Genomic DNA, 23548 nt, shown 5'->3' on the forward strand with positions numbered 1-23548 from the left:
AATTACCCAGTTCATATCTTTGTTTCGTGTGTTCCCGGGAGGAATTCGAAAACCTTCACTGAAGACCTTTAGGTCCTCCACTTTCAGCTCCTTCGCCACTTTGAGTCCGGCAATAAGTGCCTCGTACTCTGCTTCATTGTTCGAGGCAGGAAACTCGAAGCGTAGAGCCTGCTCCACGACTACCCCATCTGGGCTAGTGAGGATGAGGCCTGCCCGCTACCCCCCGAGGTTGAGGAGCTGTCCACATATAGAACCCATGGTTGCCTCGGGGTCTCCTCCGCTGGCGTGTGTGTGAGCTCGGGATCGTCCGGCAAAGTGCACTCCACGATGAAGTCAGTGAGCGCTTGGGCTTTGATCGCCGGCCTCGAACGGTATTCAAGGTCGAACTCTCCGAGCTCAACTGCCCACTTCGCAATCCTCCCGGTGCGATCCGACCGTTGCAGAATTTGCTTCATAGACTGGTCGGTCAGTATGGCCACAGTGTGGGCCTGCAAGTAGGGTCGGAGCCTTCGAGCAGAGATGACCAGGGCAAACATTATTTTCTCCAGTTTGGAATATCGGGTCTCAGCATCCCTCAGGATCCAGCTAGTATAGTACACTGGTCTTTGAAGCTTGTTCTCTTCTCGGACCAGGACTGAGCTCACTGCGACCGGAGCGACGGCCAGGTACAAATAGAGGAGCTCACCCTGCTGGGGTTTGGTGAGTAGTGGAGGGGAAGCAAGAAGGTGCCTAAGCTCTTCAAAAGCTTGTTGATATTCCTCCGACCATAGAAAGTTTTTCGGTTGCTTCAGGATTTTGAAGAATGGGAGGCACCGCTCGGCCAACCTGAAAACAAATCTTTCCAAAGTTGCGACCCGCCCAGTGGGCCGTTGTACCTCCTTGACCGTCTTTGGTGGCACCATTTCTTGCAGCGCTCGGATCTTCTCGGAGTTTGCTTCGATTTCACGTTGGGTTACTACGAAGCCAAGAAATTTGTCCGAGGTGGCTCCGTATGCGCACTTGGCAGGGTTGAGCTTCATTCGATACTTTCTGAGTGTGGAGAATGTCTCATTGAGGTCAGCAACATGGTGCTCTGCTGTTCAGCTCTTCACCAGCATGTCGTCCACATAGACCTCCATGTTTCGGCCTATTTGATTTTTAAAGATCTGGCTGACCAGCCTTTGATATGTTGCTCCGACATTTTTCAACCCGAACGACATCACTTTGTAGCAATAAATGCCCTTGTCCGTGATGAAGGCCATTTTCTCCTCGTCTTCTGGCGCCATTCGGATTTGATTATATCCTGAGAAGGCATCCATGAAGGTCAGCAACTGATGTTCCGAGGTGGAGTCAACGAGCTGGTCGATGTTGGAGAGAGGAAGCTGTCCTTTGGGCAGGCTTTGTTCAAGTCGGTGTAGTCCATGCACATGCGCCACTTTTCGTTAGCTTTCTTCACGAGGACCACATTGGCTAGCCAATCTGTATAGGAGACCTTCCCGGTTGAAGCCGGCCTCGAGGAGTTTGTCCACTTCTTCGGCCGCTGCTCGTTGTCGCTCCGGGGCGGAGCCCCGTTTCTTCTACCTCATAGGTTTGCAGGTCGGTTTCACCTGGAGGCGGTGAACCATGACCTCGGGGTCTATCCCTGGCATGTCGGCGGGCGACTAAGCGAAGATATCCATATTGGACTGAAGGAACTCGATCAGGTGGTCTTTTTCGCGGGAGCTCAGGCCAGAGCCGACCTGCACGGTTAGCTCTAGGCAATTTTCTTTTAAGGGGATCTGGGTAAGAAGCTCACCAGGTTCTACCCATTTCTTTCCGGGGGTCGTCCCGCACTTCCAAGGTTTCGATGGGCAGCGTCTGATCTAACATTTGGGTTGGCGTCTTGGCTGGTTGCTCCTCTTGACTTGGTGCTTTAGCCGCTTGCTTTGCTTTGTGAGTCGCCATATAGCATCGCTTAACTATTGACTGATCTCCACGAACTTTGCCTACTCCTCGGTCAGTGGGGAACCGCATGAGCAGGTGTTAGGTCGAGACCATAGCTCGGAGAGCGTTAAGCCCTGGTCGTCCAAGGATGGCGTTGTAGGACGAAGACAGGCGGACCACAAGAAAATCCGTCCTCACAGTGCATTCTCGAGCCCGACCGTGACAAGAAGGCTGACCTCGCCCTCAACCAGGACCGAATCTCCGGTGAATCCGACCAGTGGAGCATTCATTCTCCGGAGCTGGCTTTCCGTCATCCCTATTTTTTGGTAGGCATCATAGTACAAAATATTTGCCGAGCTTCCATTATCAACTAGGACGCGCTTTACATCAAACTTATTTACAATCATAGAGATGACCACAGCATCATCATGAGGAGTTTCAACTCCTTCCAAGTTCTTGTCCGAAAATGAGATGGCTTCGGAGGTGCGCGTGCGCTTCGGAGGGGTCCTTCCCCTGGTTGGTTCTTTAGCCGAGCTTCCTCCTCCGACGGTGTTGATGGTACTAGCGATAGGCCTGTTGCCATTTGGATCTTCGGGCAGTGCGGCATTTTCTACCGGCCTCCTTTCTTTGCGTCGGTCCCGCACAAACCGGTTGAGTACTCTGCGGCGAATGAGCGCCCCGATCTCATCCCGAAGTTGGAAGCACTCCTCCATGTCGTGGCTGTGGTCCCGATGGAAGCGGCAATACTTCATAGGATTGCGCCGAGCTCCTATATCCCGCATCGGAGGTGGAGGTCGGAGGTAGTCTCGACCTTCTATCTCCATTAGGATCTCTGTCCGGGGTACATTGAGGGGAGTGTAGCTCTCGTACTTCCCCGAGGGCATTCGTGGCTACGGTGGAGATCTCGGTCGAGGCGGGGACCTCGGTCGAAGTTGTCCCCGCTGTCAAGGTGGACTTCTTAGCCGAGGTAGGTTCTTATCTCGACGGGGAGACCGGCTCCTTGGGCGGCCGCGCTCCTCGCAGCGTCTCTTCTGCTTCTTTGAAGCCTGCTCGGTCGCGCCCTGCCCGGAGGCGATAGCCTCTTTGGCCTTCGCATACTTTCGAGCTCGGATCAACATCTCAGTGAAGTCGGCGAGAAAACTCTTCTTAATAGAGAAGAGAAACCTGTAGGATCGAGCCCCAGTCTTCAGTGCCGATATGGCTATCGACTGGTCGAGCTCGCAAACCTTCCAGATTATAGCGGTGAAACGGTCGAGGTAGTCTTTGAGGGACTCTCTCTCCTTTTGCTTGATGTCAAGGAGGGAATCCAACGTTCGCTGCTGACGTCGGCTGGCACAAAGTTGGTGGCGAACTACCTGCCGAGCTGCTCAAAAGAGGATACCGTGCTCGGCTTCAGTCTAGAGAACCAGAGCCGAGTCGTTCCCTGAAGAGTCGCTGGAAAGGCCTTGCGGAGCACAGCCTCCGAGGACTCCTGCAATGCCATGAGGGCTCGGTAACTTTCCAAGCGGTCGAGGGGGTCAGTAGTTCCATTGTAAGGCTCCACTTGGGGCATTTTGAACCTCGGTGGGACTGGCTCATCCTCGATCTGGCGGAAAAAGGGGGACTTGGTGGTGAACTCAAAGTCACTCTTGCGCCTTGCCTTCCTGCTATGGAGCGTCTCAATCTGGCGCTCGAGCTTCTCGACCTTCCTGTCGAGTTCCCCATCCTGGGGGATTGCCACTGTAGTCTGCCCCGGTTTGGGTTGGTCTGGGGCCGACTCAGCTTTCGAGTGCTGCGGTCTTCTGTCTATGCTCCTCTTGGCGGTTCTCTCCGGAGAGACGCTCGGGCAGAGCCTTGGTAGCAGCACCATTCTTCATTGTTGGCTCTCGAGGAGCTATGAAGATTTTGGCCATGGGGCGCTGGTTCGTCTGGAGGAAGCACTGGCTGGACCAGGGCCTGTGGAGGCGGCATAAGTGAGGCCTCCGCACGTTGCAGGTCTTGGATGGCTGCAGCCAAGACCTGAACATGTTGCACCAAAATATTGAACTGTTCTGGCTGGACTTAGGGGGCTGGGTCCGCCGAAGGTCTTGGTGGTAAATTCTGGATAGAGTGTCCAGGGCTTGGTGGGGGACGTCGAGAGGCATTGGAGGCTCCTTTGCTTCTCAACTTCATAGCCACAACTCGGGCCCTTCCTCTAGCGCCAACTGTTGCTGGAAATTGGACCCGGGGGCGACCATTGGCTGAGAAGGAGGGAGATCCAGCAAGAGATGGTGGGTGGCGGTCCGTCGGTGGGCGGCGTCCTCCGGGGGACCTGCAAAAAGCCGATGACAGGGATTTTCGGCACCGGCCCTCTGATGCTTAAGTCAGAGGAGGCTAATGTGTAAGGGGAGAGAGATTATCCTCTCTAGTTTTTTGAGTCCAATCTCGCTCTAAGAGGAAGGGGTTTTCCTTTTATAGAGAAGTACAGGGTTACCTGTGATGTGACGGGGTGAACGAGTTACCGTCATGATTGAGCATGATCATATGAATTAATGCACGATCGTGTGAATTAATGTATTTCCGTGGGAGATCAGGCTGGAGCCAGTGAGTCATCATGGCTGATCGGACGTAGCTGAGTGGGTCAACTGTTCGCCGTGGAGGGCCTGAGGTCCGTGGATAGCATGCGCATTAACTGTTGAGTGAGCCAGAGATCTGCGGAGGCCATGCGCATTAATTGTTGAGTGAGCCGGAGATCTGCGAAGGCCATGCACAATAACTATTGACAGCAGTAGCAGGGCACGGTCCTCGGGCGAGCTGCAAAAGGATGTGACCGCAGCGGATGGATAGTGACATCGGGCTAACGTGGTCGGGCGCCTCGAAGTTGGGCGCCTTCAGGTCGGGCGCTTCCAGATCGGACACCTCTAGGCCGGGCGCCTCCAGGTCGGGCGCCTTGGTCACGTGCCGGTGATGCGTTCATGCATTTTAGGGCAATCCGTTTTTCCCCCAACACCTACCATAGTTAAGCTTAATATAAATAATAAATTGCAACTTATGTATTATAAAATTAGTAATTTTGTAGTAGCAGGTACTAACCATAACCACATAAAACAGGATAGAAATATGATGAAACAAGAAACTCTCTACTTGATCATTTTTATAATTTAGAATCCAAACACAACCGAGGAAAGTTTCGAGTCTAATTTTGAAACCAAACCCAATAACTAATTAGTTATTAAATTTATGTTTTATATCTCAAATTTATACTTTGGTGATTTTGTATAACATTTGCAGGGTATCGGTCTCCATCGACAGCCCCCACTGCCCCTCCCAAAATTTGTACCCCGGTGGGGCATTTGTTACACAAGACTGCAGTACACTGTTAGACACGGGTGCTGCTCATGTATATTAATTAGCTGAAAATTATACTAAATAGATAAGCCAATTGACCTAATTTTAGTTTTCGAGCACCTAAAAAACATTGCTCATGCGTAAGCCATCTATGCTTAACCTCCATTCCTATTATATATAACTCTGGTTGTTCGGCATCCTTAACAGCATATGGTGCATATAAATATTATATATATATATATATATATATATATATATATATATATATATAAAGGCATCATTACCTTGTCCAATATGTGCTTTTATTGTGAAAATCTGAATATTTCAAAAATATTCTTAAAACAACCAATGATATCTGCTTGAGTGCTCGTATTTCATTTTTATCTTGAGTCAAAAAAAAAAAAATCTTTCTATTAAGCTTTGCATGATAGAATTTGTTTTAGCCTAAAATACCTTATAGTAATTTTCCGGTTAGGCAAAGTATATTATATGTATGTATGTATGTATATATGTATGTATGTATGTGTGTATGTATGTATGAATCAATTAGTTTGTTTTTTGTTTTTTTTTTTTTGATGCAAGATAGAGGTTAATTTGCTCGTGAAGTCAGAAATAGTAAGAGCATTCCGTCATTCTACGAAATCTCTATTTCATGTTAGGGACTCCCACCTACTCTCCCTCTTGCCCAAACTTTTTATTTGTTGGCCAGAAGGTACAAGCGAAAGAGACAGGAACCTACATGGAACTCAGCATTAGGCATAGACTTGAGAGGCAGCAGATGCCGGCCCTTTCCATGATGGGTAGGATCACGCTAGTGCAATCAGTGTTCAACTCAATCCCAATCTATTTGCTATCCAATTCTGTCATCCCTATGAGACCGCTGAGGACCATGGAGCAAATGTTTAGAGATTTCATATGGGGGAGGGGAGAAGGCAAGGGAGGTGTACACTTGGTAGCCTAGGAGGCATTATGTCAGCCGACCAGGACTGATAGACTAGGAGTACAATCACTGGTGGCGAGACGAGAGGCCCTTGCTGCAAGGCACACAACCAGTTTGTTTTGGAGCCTGATAGTATGTGGGCATCTCTGTTGAGGGCCAAGTATGGAGTCTTGTCGCTGGTAGGGCCCGCTGGGGCCCGACGTCACTGGTCACCGGTTTGAAGGAAGATGTGTGCTAGAGCCCCAGTGGTGCTCCCGACGATCATATGGGTGATTGGCAATGGACAGGCTATTAATATTCTGGAGATAGCTGGATGATTGAGTGGCCATTATGCAGATTGCTGACTTTTGTGGACACGGCCAGGTTACGTGGGCTTAGGGTCAGTGAGCTGATTGACCCTCAATGGAGTGGATGGAGGATGCGAATGATTAGGGAGGCTTTTGGGGATCAGTTGACGGAGAGGATCCTGGCCTTTCCTTCGCCGATACGGGGAGAGTCTGACAGATTGGTATGGATGCTGACTGGGTGATCGAGGGTGAAGGCTAGGGACATCTAGGCGTTGATTACCCAGGAGCCAGTCCGTCAGATCGATGGTGGTTGGATATGGAGGATGTGGATTCTCGTCCGTGTTATCTTCTTCATCTGAAAGTTGGCATGGGGCTATTTACCGACCAGGAGGATGTTAGTTGGATAAGGTGCTCGGATCACTCCGCACTGCGACGTGTGCCCAGATACGGAGGAGACCATCAGCCATGTTATTCTGGAGTGCCCCAGGTAGTATAGATTTGGGAGAGCTCTTCTGTTCCTTTCCACCAGGCTTTGGGGTCAGTAGAGGAGCTGTTACACCACCTGAGAGAGTCTGTGAGGAGACCTAGCACAGTCGAGGTAGGGGTTATGAGGGCATATTTGGCTTATCACATTTGGTTGAACAGGAATGCCCACATGTTTGAGGGTATAGGATCCTTGCCGAGTATAGTGGTGGGCAAGCCTTCCCGCGATGCGACGGAGATCGTCATGACTACCACGTTGTTCACCTCTGGGATGACTAGGGACATGGCATACCCACTCTGCTACTACAGCACCTAGATTTGCCTTCTTCTCTTGGGTACCCCCACTTCTTGGTCATCTCAAAGTGAACTTCGACGGTAACTGGTTGGTGGATGGAGCAAATGGCAGAGTGGGCTTCGTAATTAGAGATCATCTAGGCATGCTGATTGTAGCTGGAGGGCGTCGCACTATCCGTCGGTTCGTCATTGAGGTGGAGTTGCAGGCTGTTTGGGACGGCATATCCTATGCGAGGTGGATCCTTGGAGTCGACAAGATTTTTAAAGAGGGGACTCCGTCACGACAGTTGACTTGATTCGGGGAGTGGATCCGGATGAAGACGGGCACCCATTGCTTTATGAGATCCGCAGGCTAGCAAGGGAGATAGGATCCTTCCAGATAGCACATGTTTATCAGGAGATGAACAATGCGGCAGTCTGGGTCGCTTCTTATGTGGTTCGATATTTGGGTGGAGTGGTTTGGACCAGCATTGGAGATATACCCCACCCTCTGTATCATCTTCTTTCTTTTGACTTGGCAGGTTGCACTCACGTAAGAATTATATGAATGCCGTTTTTAACCCAAAATGAAATAAAAAATAAAATAAAAGAGACAAGAACTAAGGGATCATCCCGTCATCCTACAAAATCCCTATTAGGGAGTTCACACCTACCCTGTGTCTCTCACCCAAATTTTTTATTTGTGAACTAGACACTGCAATCCCCCCCCCCCCCCCCCTCAACTATTTGGCAAGAGTTTTTTTTTTTTTTTTTGATACATCAGCCGCTCACACTAATCTCACGCTTATAACCAATTGAATTACCAAAAAATAGATTATTTTTGTGGCAAAAGTTTACCGGTACATATTTTTCATCGGGTCAAAGACTTGTTTCCATATTTAAGCTGAAATTTTTATTAGGTTGGATCACTACAACTAACAAATTATAAAATTGCAGGCTAAACTAAATTTATATCTATAAATACTCAAACATAAATTTAGACTGAATCAGCCTAAAATTTTATAAGGAGACAAAAAAAAATCCCAACAGATCTTCAGTATTGGTATTATGTATTTTAATTTGTTTCGATGACTAATAACAACTATTATAATAGTAATGTACAAATCATATTTTTAATTTATTTAAATAATAAATACAAAGGTTGAATAATCATGTACCCACTAACAAAAACTTTAGCCTGCAAATTGTAACTTATTAAAAGTTAGAACATTCATTTACTATCAAAATAACCGAACAAAGTATTTCATAAATTTAATTACCGAAGATAACGAGCAGCGGTCTATCACGGTGTGTTGAAATCAAATCCCATTAATTACAATAAATAAGGAGACCACAAGTGCGAAGGACAAGAAGATCATGACGTCGGGACAAGAAGATCATGATGTCATCTTAGCTCCATCCTGGATCGATCCATCAATACGCCCAACGGCTGTGATCAGACATACGAACAGTACCCGCTATATATTCCTTGTGGCTAGAGTGTATTTATTATCCCTCCCTATATTAATTAATTTTTACTTGCATGGCTATTCTTACCCCGGACTACCCCAAACACTGACTAATTTGGATGCAATCGCTGGAGGAGATATGAAGAGGAGGTGGAGACAAGAAGGTCACCGTCGCCGTCAGACGTCGACGCTGCAGGAGGTGGTCTTCTGGAACTGGAATTCCTTGCTGGAGTTGACGGTGAAGAAGGCGGGGCAGCTGACGTCGATGTGGTAGGTGCCGGAGATCCAGGTGCCGACCTTCCACCGGAGCCGGCCGTCGATCTTGAAATAGATGAGCATGAATCCGGCGGACTCGTCCTGGTCGACGGCGACGGCGAGGTAGTGGGCGAGGGGGACGGCGTTGCCGTAGAGGTAGGGGGACCAGACGCTGAAGTCGTTGTGGCCCTGGTAGCCGGTGGGGAGGACGGTGGCGGCGGTGATCTGCTGGCCCTTGTAGTCGGCGTAGACGTCGAGGTGGTCATAGTAGATGCCGATGCGGTCGTTGGGGTTGTGGGAGGAGATGGTGATCTGGACGATGGAGGAGAGTCGTGAATTGGGATCCGAGAGGTCGAACTTGACGACGGTGGCGTCCTGGAGGTTGAACTCGGGCTTCGACGGACGGAGGACCAGCCAGATGACCAGGATCACGAAGAGCACCAGGATGATGAGGCACAGGAAGCACGCGAACAGGCGGCGGAACACCTTGTGCCGCCATGGCCAGTACCCGCCGTAGTCGCCACAGTCCTTGAACGACATCTTATCTACTTAGAGATGGGAATTAGAGAGATAGATAGGAAGGGTGGAGAAGGCGATGGTGGTGACTCAAACTAAGAAAATTGAGACCTTGGAAGATATATAGCAGGGTGGAGGATGAGGCAGTAGCATTGTTAGCAGCAGCGGAGGATATTTCGAAGAAGGTATGTCACGTTGGCCCACTGAAATCACGGAGGATACGTTAGAATGGTGTAGATGGACCAACGATTAATTGGACGACCTGGATCTCTCCTCACTATTTTTTTTTTTCTAAATGCTGCACAATTTATGTCACGTTAGAAAGACTTCAAGAAACGAGAGTTGACGCATATATCATGTGTTATACAGGGTTATTAAAATATAAAAAATTAGATTTTTTTTTTAGTTCATGAAGAAATTAAGGGGAAAAGAAAATAAAAAGCCTGAGTCGGGTGGCTGTGGAATTTGAGGGGTTCGCGTAGAGACACCACCAATGAGTGGGGCCCACTTTCAGAGAAAAGGAAAAAGGAAATGACGGAAGAGAGAACAGAATTGCCGACCGATTTGTTTTTGTTTTTGTTTTTTTTTCTTAAGATGGAAATGGATATGCATGGCCATGTCAAGTGAGTAACCATGTGCAAACATATACAATGTCCGCACCACATGGACCGGCTTACATTTTTTTTTTAGGCTCTATTATATTGCCCCATGAAACGTGCGGGAAAATGATAAGCATAACTCGTTTAAGGTCATCTTTTATGAATTTATAAGTTTTTCAGATTTTTAAAAAATAATTTTTTTTAAATATAGAAATTTTTTTAATATAAAAGATAGAGATGTAGAATGATATGTTAGGTGGAATAGATCGAGTGTGTCAGCCCAAGATATGAAACAAATACTCGGGGTGCAAATGGGTCGGATCGGATGCTGAGTGATACTGACCCGATCCGATTTTTTGTTCGGATTCTAATTTTGGATCTAGACCGGATCCGATTGTAGATCGGATCAGGTCAGGTCGGATCTGGGTCGGATCCGGATCCGAGCCGGATATTTTTTTCTTTTTTTTGCGCTTTTGGGAAGGAATTTGGGCAAATCTAATTTGGTCATATCATAATTATGAGGTGCTGGGTGACCCATGACTCGAAAGACTTGCAATTGACCTCCAGTCAACAGATGACCCATGACTTACTAACTAAGTCGTTCTACAAGCCAAATTTCATATCACACTATTTTTTATCTATGACTGATTGGACGGAACTTGGTGTCTCCCAGCTCCCCTCCCACGAGGACAAAAAAAATCCCAGATCTACTTCCAAAATCCAATTCCATTGCAGAAAACTGGCACGACCCATATTCAATTCAGTGTTCCCTCACTTTCTCCCTTCAAAAGTTAAAAGAAACAGAAACCAAAAAACAGAAGGGAAAAAAAAAAAAAAAAAAGCCAGCTACCGAGACACCAGAGGTATCAACAGTGTAATAGATCGAGAGAGAATCCTGACGGGCCGAGGTTCCTTTGGATTCCGTGAGCCTATGCTTGTTGCTATCCTTCCACGCTTGAACCCTGCTCTCCTTAAGGCCTTTCCCTTTAGTTTTTTTTTTTTTTTTTTGGGTACAAAGCTTTCCCTCCTCATTGGCTGGCATTTCCCACCCCTTAGAGAATAATAAGGCCATGGGAGCAAGCTAACAAGCTCCTAAGAAACCTATCTCCTTCCTGTCTGACTTGAAAATCCGCCATAAATTCACTTAAAAACCACCAATAGTACCACAACCCACCCCCCCCCCCCCCCCCCCCCCACACACACACACACAAAAAGAGACTCGCCTTTGCTTTTCCCCTCTCTCTCTCTCTTCGGGTCCTTTCGGATCGGGTCGGGTCCGTTTGGTAAATCCAGATCCGATCCAAAAAACGATTCGGTTCCAATTTTAGGATCCGACCCAGTCCCGCGGATCCTAAATTTCGGATCGAATCAGGTCTACGCGGGTTGAGCGAGTCGGGTCGGGTCGAGTCGAGTCGGATCGACTCGGCCCATTTGCAACCTTACAAATACCAAACAAAAAATATAAAAGAGACATTGGAAGAAAAATAATTAAAAGAGAGAAAAAATATTTATTAAAAATTGAGCCATGCTTTGCTCTCACGTCTTACCAATAAGGACAACTCATACTCTCTCCCTCTCTTTTCTCACACCACATACTAAAGGAGACATCAAAAGTTCTTTTTAATGGAGATCATATGGGTCGGATGTTCGATTTCTATCCAAATTCAAAAACCAATACCCATTAAAAAATAAGACTTGATGACGAATCCAAAAAAAATTAGGATATGGCAATGAATCTCAACACTCTTCCTCATTGTAAAATTTATGCTAGCAACATTGAACTTGTCAATGTCATTGAATGCTACAGCAGCAAGCCACAACAACTATTGCCAATATTGTCGCAGTAAAAATAATATGTAATAGCTTATCAAAATAATAATTAAATAGCAGAACTCTTTTATTGGCTCAAAAAATAATTTTTTCATCATCTCGTACTCTTCGATGCATATGTTGAAGTCAATAATGTTTTTTAACACTTCTCCTCAGCATAAACTTCATGGTTATGATATCATAATTCCCATAGAACATCTAATTATACCAACAAACATCAAGTTGCTTGCTACAATTGATGCTCACTAGAGCGCCGGCTATTACCTTGGTGTATCCTTGTTAGAGAAAGCACCATCACCATTGGCTCCCCAGCCACCATAACAATCAACAATAATCGTGTGGCCATAAGCTCTGCATCCCCAGCAGACCCTCGAATAACAAAACAGCTAGATGGGTTGAGGTTGAAGGTGGCCTTTTCATCGAGGTATTGGCGTATTGCTCCCAAATGATGGGCTTAATAACATGCTCCGTCGCGTCCTGTTTCACGAATCCATGTCTTCATAAGACACTCAAAAGTAGCCATGATGAAGTTCCGGAGGACCCTGAGGGAACTACAAGATGACATGAAAACATCCTCGATCTATGCAAATTGGAGAAGCCACTTGGGGACACGGCCGGACAACAACGATGCCAGTACCAAGAGCATCATCAGCACCAATAGCTTCCTCTTTGTGTAGTAAATTCTCCATTGTAGCACAAAAACAATTGAAATAGGATGCTCTAGTATCCAATTAGTGGGCTTCGAGCCACGACTCCAATAAATCAACATCCACATACTTGGAGAGCAATCTCGACCCAATGGTGGACCCGTAAGATTTCTCAAAGATAGTTTCATAGAAAGAGACCATAGGTCAGAAACTTTAATCTCTACACCTCCCATGAAATCCTCCTGCAAATCTTTCAAACAAATATCTTCCAAACTTGATACAACATCCACCTGATCAAGCTCCTTATGCTCCAATGTTGATTTTTAAACTGATCAATTTTGCTATGCTCTAAGTCTTGCAAACTTGATCCAGTCTCTAACTGACCAACCTCCTTCTGATTCAAATCTTCATCTTTAAACCAATTCTAATCTTCTTCTAAATTTTTAGAGAAGTTCGGAACCAAAATCCACTCTTCAGACAATTTTTGTTTAGATAACCACCTTGCTAAAACTTGAGTAGACATGCACAAGAATATCCCACTCTTTCTTTGGCTCTTGTATATCCTCAATATAGAGATAATTTTTTTTATCAACTGAAACTTGAATAATTCACATCACTTTTCTAGATTTCAGATTCTATTTTTCTCTCACAACCTCGTTGTTGAGAGTATCTGTCAGTCGGCATTGTCTTTGACTCATCCAAGATATCTCACAAGTCTTGGATTTTCAAATAAAACTTGACAACAGCCATCCCAATTGGATAATAGATGTTATTCAACTTATGGAGAGAAGCAGCAGTAGCAAAAGTAACCATATTGATATTAGTGAGATCAGGCATATTAAACCCATTGAGAGAGAATGTAGTAGCATCAGTTATGATGATTCATTCTCTTGAATTACTAAACATGAGTCCATACATTTGCACCACCACACAATAAATTATTGAAAGCTCTTCAACCACACCGAGCTACGAACACACAAATAATAGATCTCCAAGCCTATATCTTTAATACCATGTAGAATAGCACATAATGCGAAGTAGATTAATTGTGCCAACCCAAGATCTAGAAAAACACCAAACGAAAAATAAAAAAGACAAGTTGGAAGAAAAATAATTAGAAAAGAGAAGGTAGAAGCATCAGTTATGATGATTCATTCTCTTGAATCACTAAACATGAGTCCATACGTTTGCACCACCACACAATAAATTATTGAAAGCTGCTGTCCCTAGTGTAGTTTTGATGTTTACAAAGTCATTGAGGTCATATTATTGTACCAATACTTTTAAATTAAGTATGTCAAATGATCTAGTACATAAGTATTCAAGAAAGAAAGAATTGAAATATTCTTGATACGCTTTGCTGATACAATTAAAACAACTTTCAAGAACTTATCTAAAGATAAATTTAATGGGAGAACTTGAGGAAAAACCTAAAATTCAGTTTGATAGAATTGAGAGTCAAGTTTTCTTGGTTGAAGTGCAATTCTATTTTAAAGAGATGAAACTTTCACATGCCAAGCATCCTAAATGAAAGGAAATGACTTGCAATGTTTCTACTTTAAGAGCTCGTTTGGTTCGCGGAAAGCATTTTTCCTTCTAGGAATATGATTCCTGAAAAATAAATTTCTAGAAAGAGGATGCTTAGGAAAATACTTTTGGCATGTTTGGTTGACCATAAGAAAGTGACAAATTTTCAAAGTGCTTATGTTTGGTTGGCCATCCACTTTCCTGAAAAAGTTATGTATAATTCATATTATGCCCTTAATAAAAATTAGGTCTTTAATGCCTCTTTAATGCTTCTTTAATGTTGAAGGATCTTTTTGGAAAAAAGTAAAAATGGAGTAATTTCCGCCTCATGGGAAAGTAACTTTTCCATGTTTCTTATGGGAACGACTTTCCCATGAAATGTGAAAATCATATTCCTATGGAAATATAATTTTTCTATCTCTCTCCTTTGAAAACTCTAACCAAACAAGAGGCATCCCATTACTTTTCCGTTGACCCCACTTTCCCCCCTTCTTTTTCCGCAAACCAAACGAGCCCTAAGAAGTTAAGTTTTATGTGCAAATATAACTTAAAGATGCAGAGAATCAGTATTAGAGTCAATCCAGAAAGTTTGGAGCCGACTCTGGCACGCTTTGGCACATTTGCACAAGTTTTGGACGGACCCCGATACGCCCTGAACATTTGGCACAGAGTTCGGGTCGACCCCACCAGACTTGATAGAAGCTTGTTTTTCTGCACCTAGAACTCGAGTCGACCCCATCAGAGTTCGAGTCGATACACTAGTATTAACAGAAACTTGCTCTTCTGGAACTTCTACTAGAGCCGACTCCACTAGAATTCGAGCCGATCTCAGATCCGCTCGAGTCGACTCCAGATCTGCTCGAGTCGACCTAGCTCGACTGACAGCCTAACGATTAGTTCTGCAGAAGTACTTTTGAAGGCTCCAATGGCTATAAATGACTAGTTTCTTCAATTCAATGGTTAGTAACTACTATTTGGAGGTTGGAGAAGTATTTAACAGCTACTATTCATCAGGAAAATAATCTTGGTGAGAAATTAGGTGTGCATTCAAGAGAAAGAGCCAAAACCAAGAGAGTTCAATTATTGCTTCAGTTCAAATCCAAAAGAAGAGTGTTGAGCAGAAATCCCAAGTACTTTTAAGAGCTCAACCAATCCATTAAAGAGTGAAACAATCTTAGCAAGAAATAAAAGCAAAGCGCCTTCAAGCAAAATCATCCTTTTTCTTCCTTTTAGTGCATAATTGTTTTGTTTGCACATTTAAGGAGTTTTAAATTCTGAATTACTTATTCTCTTTGTAAGATTTTGTTGGTGAGCCTTAAAACCAACTGAGTTGAGGATTTTGTTAGCGAGTCCGAAAAACCAATTGTATAGATTTTTGGATTGTGAGCCCGGTAAAACAATCCAACTATAATCCGCGGGATTATAGTAGATTTCCAAAGAGATGCTTGGGGAGTGGACATAGATGCTTTGGAGTGCACCGAACCACTATACTTGCTTGTGTTTGGACTATATTCCTTTGTGCATCATACTTTACTTCACTCCTTGCATTGTGTAGTTGTTCTAGCTTAATTTCTTACTGATTTACTTATGATTGCCTAGAGCTTATTTATATCCGCTTCCACTGCATTTACACCTTTCGCATAGGTTAAATTGTACACTTATCTGTAAGTTAATTTGGGATCATACTTTTTAAAAAACCTAATTCACCACCCTCTTGGGTTGTCACCTTGAGCAACAAAAGCTCTTCAATTACACTAAGCTACGAACATACAAATAAGAGATCTCCAAGCCTATAGCTCTAATACAATGTAGAATGGCACATAATGCGAAGTAGATTGATTGTGCCGACCCAAGATCTAGAAACACACCAAACGAAAAATAAAAAAGACACGTTGGAAGAAAAATAATTAGAAAAGAGAAAAAATATTTTATAAAAAATGGAGCCATACAAAAAGTTTTTCTCTCACATCTCACCAAGGACAATTCTCTCTCTCTCTTTTCTCTTTTCCCGAAGAGGCCAGGCCCAAGTCGATCCCACGCTTAGCCCAAGGCAAACCTTGTCTTGTGGCACGAGGCATGGGAGAAGAGACTCTGGTTGGAGTCTTTCTTCTCCTTAGGCATTTTTGACTAGGAGTCAGAGTCTTAGGGCCGCTAGGACTATAGGAGTCCTAGGACTCCCATATAAAGGGAGAGCTCTCTCTCTCCACAAAACCTCCAACTTGAGCGATCTTCCTTCTCTCTCTCGTTCTTCTTCTTCTTCTTCTTCCTGTTGAGCTCGTGGTTTTCCATTATTGTGTTCGCCAGAATCGGGAACACCGAACGCCACTGGGGTCGAGGTATCACCCTAGACTTCTTCTCCTTTTCTTGCCCTTCTTCCCACAAGCCAAAATCATGGTTGCCAGCCGAGAAATCGGCCAAAAATTGATTGGGGAAAAAGATCCCATGTTTGATCTATTTCGGCTCTCTTTTCTTTCGAGTTATGTCACCGAATTTGGCTGGATTTTGCCGCCGTCTAGGACCCTTGGAAAAGTGTGGCTGTTGATTTGTAGAATCGACCAAGATCCATTCCTCCCTTCTTCCTTATGCCGCCTGACAACCATCGCCTGCAATGCCTTGGCGGGGAGATCGCCCTAGGCCGCTGCCACTGTAGTCGGCTGCCTTAGCCATGCCACCCTCGTGCCACCCTATGATCCAAGAAGAAGAGGGAGAGATCGGCTCTCCCTTGTTTTGGGAAAGAAGAGAGCCTCTCTTTTTCTCTCTCCTCTCTCTTCCTTTCTATCTCCCCTCTGTATTGATTTCTCTTTCTTTTTTTCTCTCTCTTCACATGATTCAATGGACCTAGTAGGAGGGTCCCAAATATTTTCATTGTAGATCCGGATCGACCCTAGTAGAGATTTCAAGACCAATGTCACTGCAACCACCTATTGCACTAGCCTTACTTACCCCGACTATTGTCGAGCATCGCTGAACTCTATCATCGTGAATCCTTATTATGTTACCTGAACCATAGTCTGATTCGTGTTTTATGATTTGACTGGCTTGATTGGCTAGAGCAGACTGACTCAGATTGTCGAATGCTGCTAATTCATCCAATCAAGAAATAAATATCTAATCAAGGAAAAAGATAATAGATCAGGAGGTTATCAATTGTGGATGGATCCAATGGTAGCTGACAATAGTCAGGTTCAAGACGTAGTCATAATCTTACTTAATCCAAAGCCGGAAATTCATTAATGGGAAATATGAAAATCAAGTTAATGAGAAACTGATAAAATGACGTAAGAAATTGTTGTTGAACAATTGGTTACATATGAGATATATATTTATTATGTATGTATATACGTATATATGTGTGTATATATATATATATGTATATATGTGTGTGTGTATGTATGTATGTATGTATATATTATATATATATATGCTTCTTTGAAAAGATGATAATGAGAACTTAAGTGCATGTTATTTGTATAAGCTTTTTAAGTATTGATATGATATTCATTTTATATTACTAATTGGTTATTTTTTTATTACTTATGGTGTAGCGGCCTGGAATTCTTACTGGCTTGTAAAGCTCGCAACCCTCTTCCTCTTTCTCTTTTTCAGTTGCAGATTGCATTGTACTTGTCTACGGTTGAGATCATAGGTAGAAGGGATAAATAGATAGAGCATCACTGATACTGGTTGCATGATTAAATTCTATAATTGAATCAGTTTTATTACTCGTTATAAATTGAGATCATTATTGTTCACGAATATTGAGTTTGTAATAAATTTTTCAAGCCTAGCATATTCTATAGAGCTCTGCCCTAAAAAGTGTGCGGCCATATTACATTCGGGACCCGAGTATTAGATGTGGGGCGTGATAGGACAAACTTTGCAAAGATATACATTGCCTCGCCAACTGGGAACAGAGTTGCAGACCCAAACTCTTGGTGGGTTGGTAGTTATAAATCTCAAGTTTTTAACAGATGCCTGCTTAAAAAATGCTGGTGGAGATTTTTTCAAGAGCATAATAAGTCTTGGAAAATTCTCATCCAAACCTGCAATGTAGCAATAGACTCCTAAGCCAAACGGAGGCGAGGCGGTTAAAATACATACGCATCCACAGCTTGGAAGAATGTTGTGAAAGTGGACTACTTCTTTCACCAAAGCATCATGTTTGAACTTTGAAACGGAAAACAAGTTTCGCTATGGCACGCCTAGTGGACAAGATCTGAACGTCTCAAGTATTCTTACCCGTGCTTTCCACATACCTCGTTGCCAAACATTTCAGTTCATGAGTTCAGAAGGATAACTGAAACCACAACCCTTTTCAGAGAAGACATCATCTCAAACATGGAAGTAACCTACCATCCCTTCAACAACTCGATCTATGGAAAATATCAACCTCACAAACTTATCAGATTCAGTAATATGGAAATGGAATCTTAGAGGAGACTTCACTGTCAAAGAATGCTGCACATTTCTGTGGATTGGAGGCATTTGGTCAGCTTTTGCAAAGGCAAACTGGCGAACACCGGCACCACAGAAAGTAAGGATCTTCAATTGGCTTCTCTTTCACAACAAAACTCTTAGGGCTCGTTTGGTTCGCGGGAAAAGAAGGGGGGAAAGTGTGGTCAACGGGAAAGTAATGAGATGCCTCTTGTTTGGTTGGAGTTTTCAAAGGAGAGAGAAGGGAAAGTTGAATTCCCATGGGAATATGATTCCCACATTTCGGGCTCGTTTGGTTCGCGGGAAGCATTTTCCTTCCTAGGAATATGATTCCTGGGAAACAAATTCCTAGGAAGAGGATGCCTAGGAAAGTACTTTTGGCATGTTTGGTTGACCATGGAAAAGTGACAAATTTACAAGGTGCTTATGTTTGGTTGGCCATCCACTTTCCTAGGAAAGTTATATATAATTCCTATTATGCCCTTAATAAAAATTAGGTTTTTAATGCCTCTTTAATGCTTCTTTAATGCTGAAGGGACTTTTTGGGAAAAAGTAAAAATGGAGTGATTCCCACCTCATGGGAAAGTAACTTTCCCATGTTTCTCATGGGAAAGACTTTCCCATGAAATGTGGGAATCACATTCCCATGGGAATACAACTTTCCCTTCTCTCTCCTTTGAAAACTCCAACCAAACAAGAGGCATCTCATTACTTTCCCGTTGACCACACTTTCCCCCCTTCTTTTCCCGCGAACCAAACGAGCCCTTCATGGGAAAGTCTTTCCCATGAGAAACATGGGAAAGTTACTTTCCCATGAGGCAGGAATTACTCCATTTTTACTTTTTTCCAAAAAGTCCCTTCAGCATTAAAGAAGCATTAAAGAGACATTAAAAACTTAATTTTTATTAAGGGCATAATAGGAATTATACATAACTTTCCTAAGAAAGTGGATGGCCAACCAAACATAAGCACTTTGGAAATTTGCCATTTTCCCATGGTCAACCAAACATGCCAAAAGTACTTTCCTAGGCATCATTTTCCTAGGAATTTGTTTCCCAGGAATCATATTCCTAGGAGGGAAAATGCTTCCCGCGAACCAAACGAGCCCTTAACGGCAGAAAAACTAATGGCAAAGAATATTCAAGGCCCGCAATGCTACCCCATGTGCTGCTCTCAATTTGAAGGCACGGACCACATGCTGTGGCAATTTGGTAGATAAAAATTCACAAACTAAATATACCCCAAGCCCCATGCGCCACATGGTATGCCATGTTGGTACTGAGCCCTGTATTCGCACCACCCTATCATATATCGGTACAATCAGTATGGAAGCCTATTTGGCATACCGAATATGCCCTCCGTACCATGTACTCGCACCAAATTGATATAATATGATACACTTCGTACTATTCGATCTGGTATGGTATGACAGGTGAGACCCCTATCTCTCATAAACTATCCAAACGTGCTTGGGACAACCTTGTTTCCACGACTTGAATACTGCTCCGCTTTGAATCTCTCTCTGTGAATTTGCTCTTCCAAAACAAGGGCAAAGCCAAGCAGGGCATACAAGATATTGTTCAGGCGCTTAAGTAGAAGGCTAAGGTTCCAAGGTTTCTTGCCTTCGTCTGGTAAAGACCCCAAGGTTTCTTGTCTTCGTCCTGTAAAGACGACGCTCCAGATTATTTTTTCCTTTTCCTCTTCTCTGGGTTGACTCAGGTCAACCCAAACCTTCATGAAAATCCCATGTAAACTTTCCTTGATCTTTCAATAAATCTGGGTGGTTGAACCTCACATTCACATTAAAAAAAAAAAATACACTTCCATCTTTGACCCACCTCTCTAGAAGAGATCTTGAGCCTTAACTATTCCAGTCGTTCCTCCACCTCTTCACACAATTCCATAGTTTCAACCTTTCCCAAAGAGCCTGATAGCATAAGCTGGCGATCGTGCATAGATTTAAAATTCTCGGTTCGATCTCAGTATCTTTTTCTCAACCTTCCTTGTTGCTCGGCGTCTTGTGCAATAAACATCTTGAAGGTGCCTCTATCTCAGGAAATAACTCTCTTTCCTTAACTACCTATGTAAGGTCGAATCCTTGTAGAAGATAGACTTCAACAGAGAGGACTTGATGGGTCTCAAGCCAGCACGGGTTCGTTTCCAGCCCAAGTACGAGATGATCAAGCTATTAATTTTTTTTATTATTATACTAAATGACCTCAGTTTAAATTCAGCCATCAGCAAGATGTTGAGAGATTTGAGAGATTAATTTGGTGAGGCCTAATCTATATTATGTGGTCCATTATTTATGGGCCTCTTTTATCACACACCCATTTTGATTGGGGATGGCAAGCGTTTAACCCATTTGACTTGTTTCAGATCACTGGAGACCGGGTTGGATTACTTATTTAATAAAATGTCAGATTTGGATCTTAACTTTTGACCATTTAAATAAATAGGTTATGTTTCGGTGGACGGATTTTTGATTTATTCTATATCTAACCTGATCTGTATCTTGTCCGAACAGACCCAACTGCCACCCTATTTTTGGCCAAATCAAAGCATGCTGGAACTCATCAATCATACAAAAGATTCTTACGGAGTGACAATTGATCATGTAAATATGTCTCAAATTTATCATGCAAATGACCAAGAATTTTTACATGTTCGTCTTCATTCACAAGAAATCAATTTTAAGTATAAGGACGGATATATGAATTCCCATTGTACCTTCCTCTTGGAGCAGTGAAGTGCATCAGACCGGCCAAAGTGCTGGTCAATAGCAATGCGCTTAAATTATCCATAACAAATTTCTTTCCAGGCCCTCTCGCAGCGCATAGATGTTACAAAATCAACGTGACCTACCCATGGAAACAGAATATCAAATGATTGTTTATATTTTGATTTGGAGAGGATGATTTGTTTACATGGCAGATGACTCCAACATAGAGGTGGCAATTGGGTTAGATTAGATACGGATCAGGTTGGATGCAGGTCAAATCAAATATTCATCAATCCAAACTGACCTATTTATTAAATATATCAAAATTTTAAATTTGAATGCAACCTATTTATTAAATAGGTAATCTGACCCGACCCACATAACCCATTTATTAAATAAGTTAAATAAGTTAGATGGATTTTTAATAGATTAAATAGATTTAAATAGATTAAATAGATTAAGTGGGTTAGGTTAACCAATTTAGAAATAGGTTAAACGAGTTTCAAATAGATTAAACAGGTCGGGTCATAATCCGACCTAAATTATTAAATAGATTAAATGGGTTACAGATTTAAACCTGAATCCAATTTATTTAATAAACATGTTTAGATAGGATGACTCATTTACGACCTAAATCTGTTTATATCATACCCAAAGCTTTTTAAAGAGGATCATTCGCAGATCAAATTGACCGGCTGGATCATAATTATTGCCACCCTAACTCTAACGTGTCCTTCATCTTCATGCTCCCACTACATCTAGCTGCCTTGTGGACCATTAAGTCATATTAGTGGCCCACTTCGTAGACCGCTAGTTTGTTTTATACTTCTGTTCTCCGTTTCCCTTCCCTAGTTTATACCTTATGTTTTGTTTAGCTAGAAACTGTGCTACTGGATGCATATCCTCTTGCCTGAATGCTATACTCTCTCTCACACTCTCAACCAAAGCCCCTCTCACCAGCAAAATCTTGGATTCAACTATGGTAACTTACTGTGGCAATTGGCTGGCGTAATCCTACGAATTCTTTACTTCAAAGAATTCTCTCCCACCGCACCATGCGGTCTTTGTAATATTTTATTTTCTAATTTTATAGGACATATTCATATTAAAATGTACGATCTTCCGTTTTATCAAAAGCTATGCAGCTACTGGTGTACTTCGAAGTCCCTATGGTTGAGAGAAAATGTCGGATTTTCTAAAGCACGCCCATGGGAAACCAAAACTTGGGCTATTGTGCTCGTATCTTAAAAAATGAAAAGTTTAAGCCAACCTATGGCATGGTCGTAAGTACTTAACTTTTTAAGATGCCATAATCTAGAATCTCACTAGCAGAAAGATGTTATTTAGAATTTTTTGATCGGTACAAGTACCTAAAATCTATCCAGTACATAATCGATATAGAACTAAATACATGCCTGCATATATCCTCACATTCTTCCTTCGTTTAAACCCCAACATTCTCGCAATGCTAACGGTACAAATCCATTCAAATCTAATCTCAAGCACCACGATCAACCGATGGTTAGCCCTTATGGACCCGTGTGGTAGGGGTCATGGTCCGGATCCGTTCTGATACTATTTGTTACAGTTTAGAATCTCATACGAAAAAACTACCTGAAAGGTATTATTTAGGTTTCTTTGCCTTATAAAAGTACCTAAAATTTATTCAGTATATAGCATCTTATGAACTGTGGAAAATTGTAGTAAATTATATTCCGAAAAATGAATTGATTCAAGTTTTACTTTTGTTACTTAAGCATCCACCAAATAAAAGATGTGAAAAAGAAAAATTCCTACCATAGTTAATCTTAATATAAATAATAAATTGCAACTTATGTATTATAAAATTAGTAATTTTCCAGTGGCAGGTACTAACCATAACCACATAAAACAGGATATAAATATGATGAAACAAGATACTCTCTACTTGATCATTTTATAATTTAGAATCCAAACACGACGCAGGAAAGTTTCGAGTCTAATTTTGAAACTAAACCTAATACCTAATTAGTTATTAAATTTATGTTTTATATCTCAAATTTATATTTTGTTGATTTTGTATGACATTTGCAGGATATCGGTCTCCATCGACAACCCCCACTGCCCCCTCCCCAAATTTGCACCCCGGTGGGGCATTTGTCGCACAAGACTGCACACTACAAAAGAAAGGATATCTCCCGACGGTTTTTTTGTCTCTACCGATGCTTTTAAGCGTCAGCGAATTTCCAGCCCACGCATCCCAAAGCGTGGGTCAGACGTCGGGCAGGTGGGCGTGGGTCCGATTTTTTCCGACGCTAACAGAAAGCGTCGGTAAAAATAGGGATTTCCCTACGCTAATAAAAGTGTCGGCAAAAAGTT

At 43.0% G+C, this 23548-nt stretch overlaps 1 protein-coding gene across 1 annotated transcript; it reads right to left on the reverse strand.

The window, feature by feature from the left end:
• Positions 1-8321: 8321 nt before the first annotated feature.
• On the reverse strand, positions 8322-9666 carry LOC103724083 (NDR1/HIN1-like protein 1). Its single transcript, XM_039117069.1, has one exon. It carries the CDS (start codon positions 9453-9455, stop codon positions 8838-8840), a length of 618 nt encoding a protein of 205 aa, XP_038972997.1. The 5' UTR covers positions 9456-9666; the 3' UTR covers positions 8322-8837.
• Positions 9667-23548: the final 13882 nt, after the last annotated feature.

The sequence above is a fragment of the Phoenix dactylifera genome, unplaced genomic scaffold (assembly GCF_009389715.1).
Source record: "Phoenix dactylifera cultivar Barhee BC4 unplaced genomic scaffold, palm_55x_up_171113_PBpolish2nd_filt_p 000171F, whole genome shotgun sequence".
In the NCBI taxonomy this organism is placed as follows: Eukaryota; Viridiplantae; Streptophyta; class Magnoliopsida; order Arecales; family Arecaceae; genus Phoenix; species Phoenix dactylifera.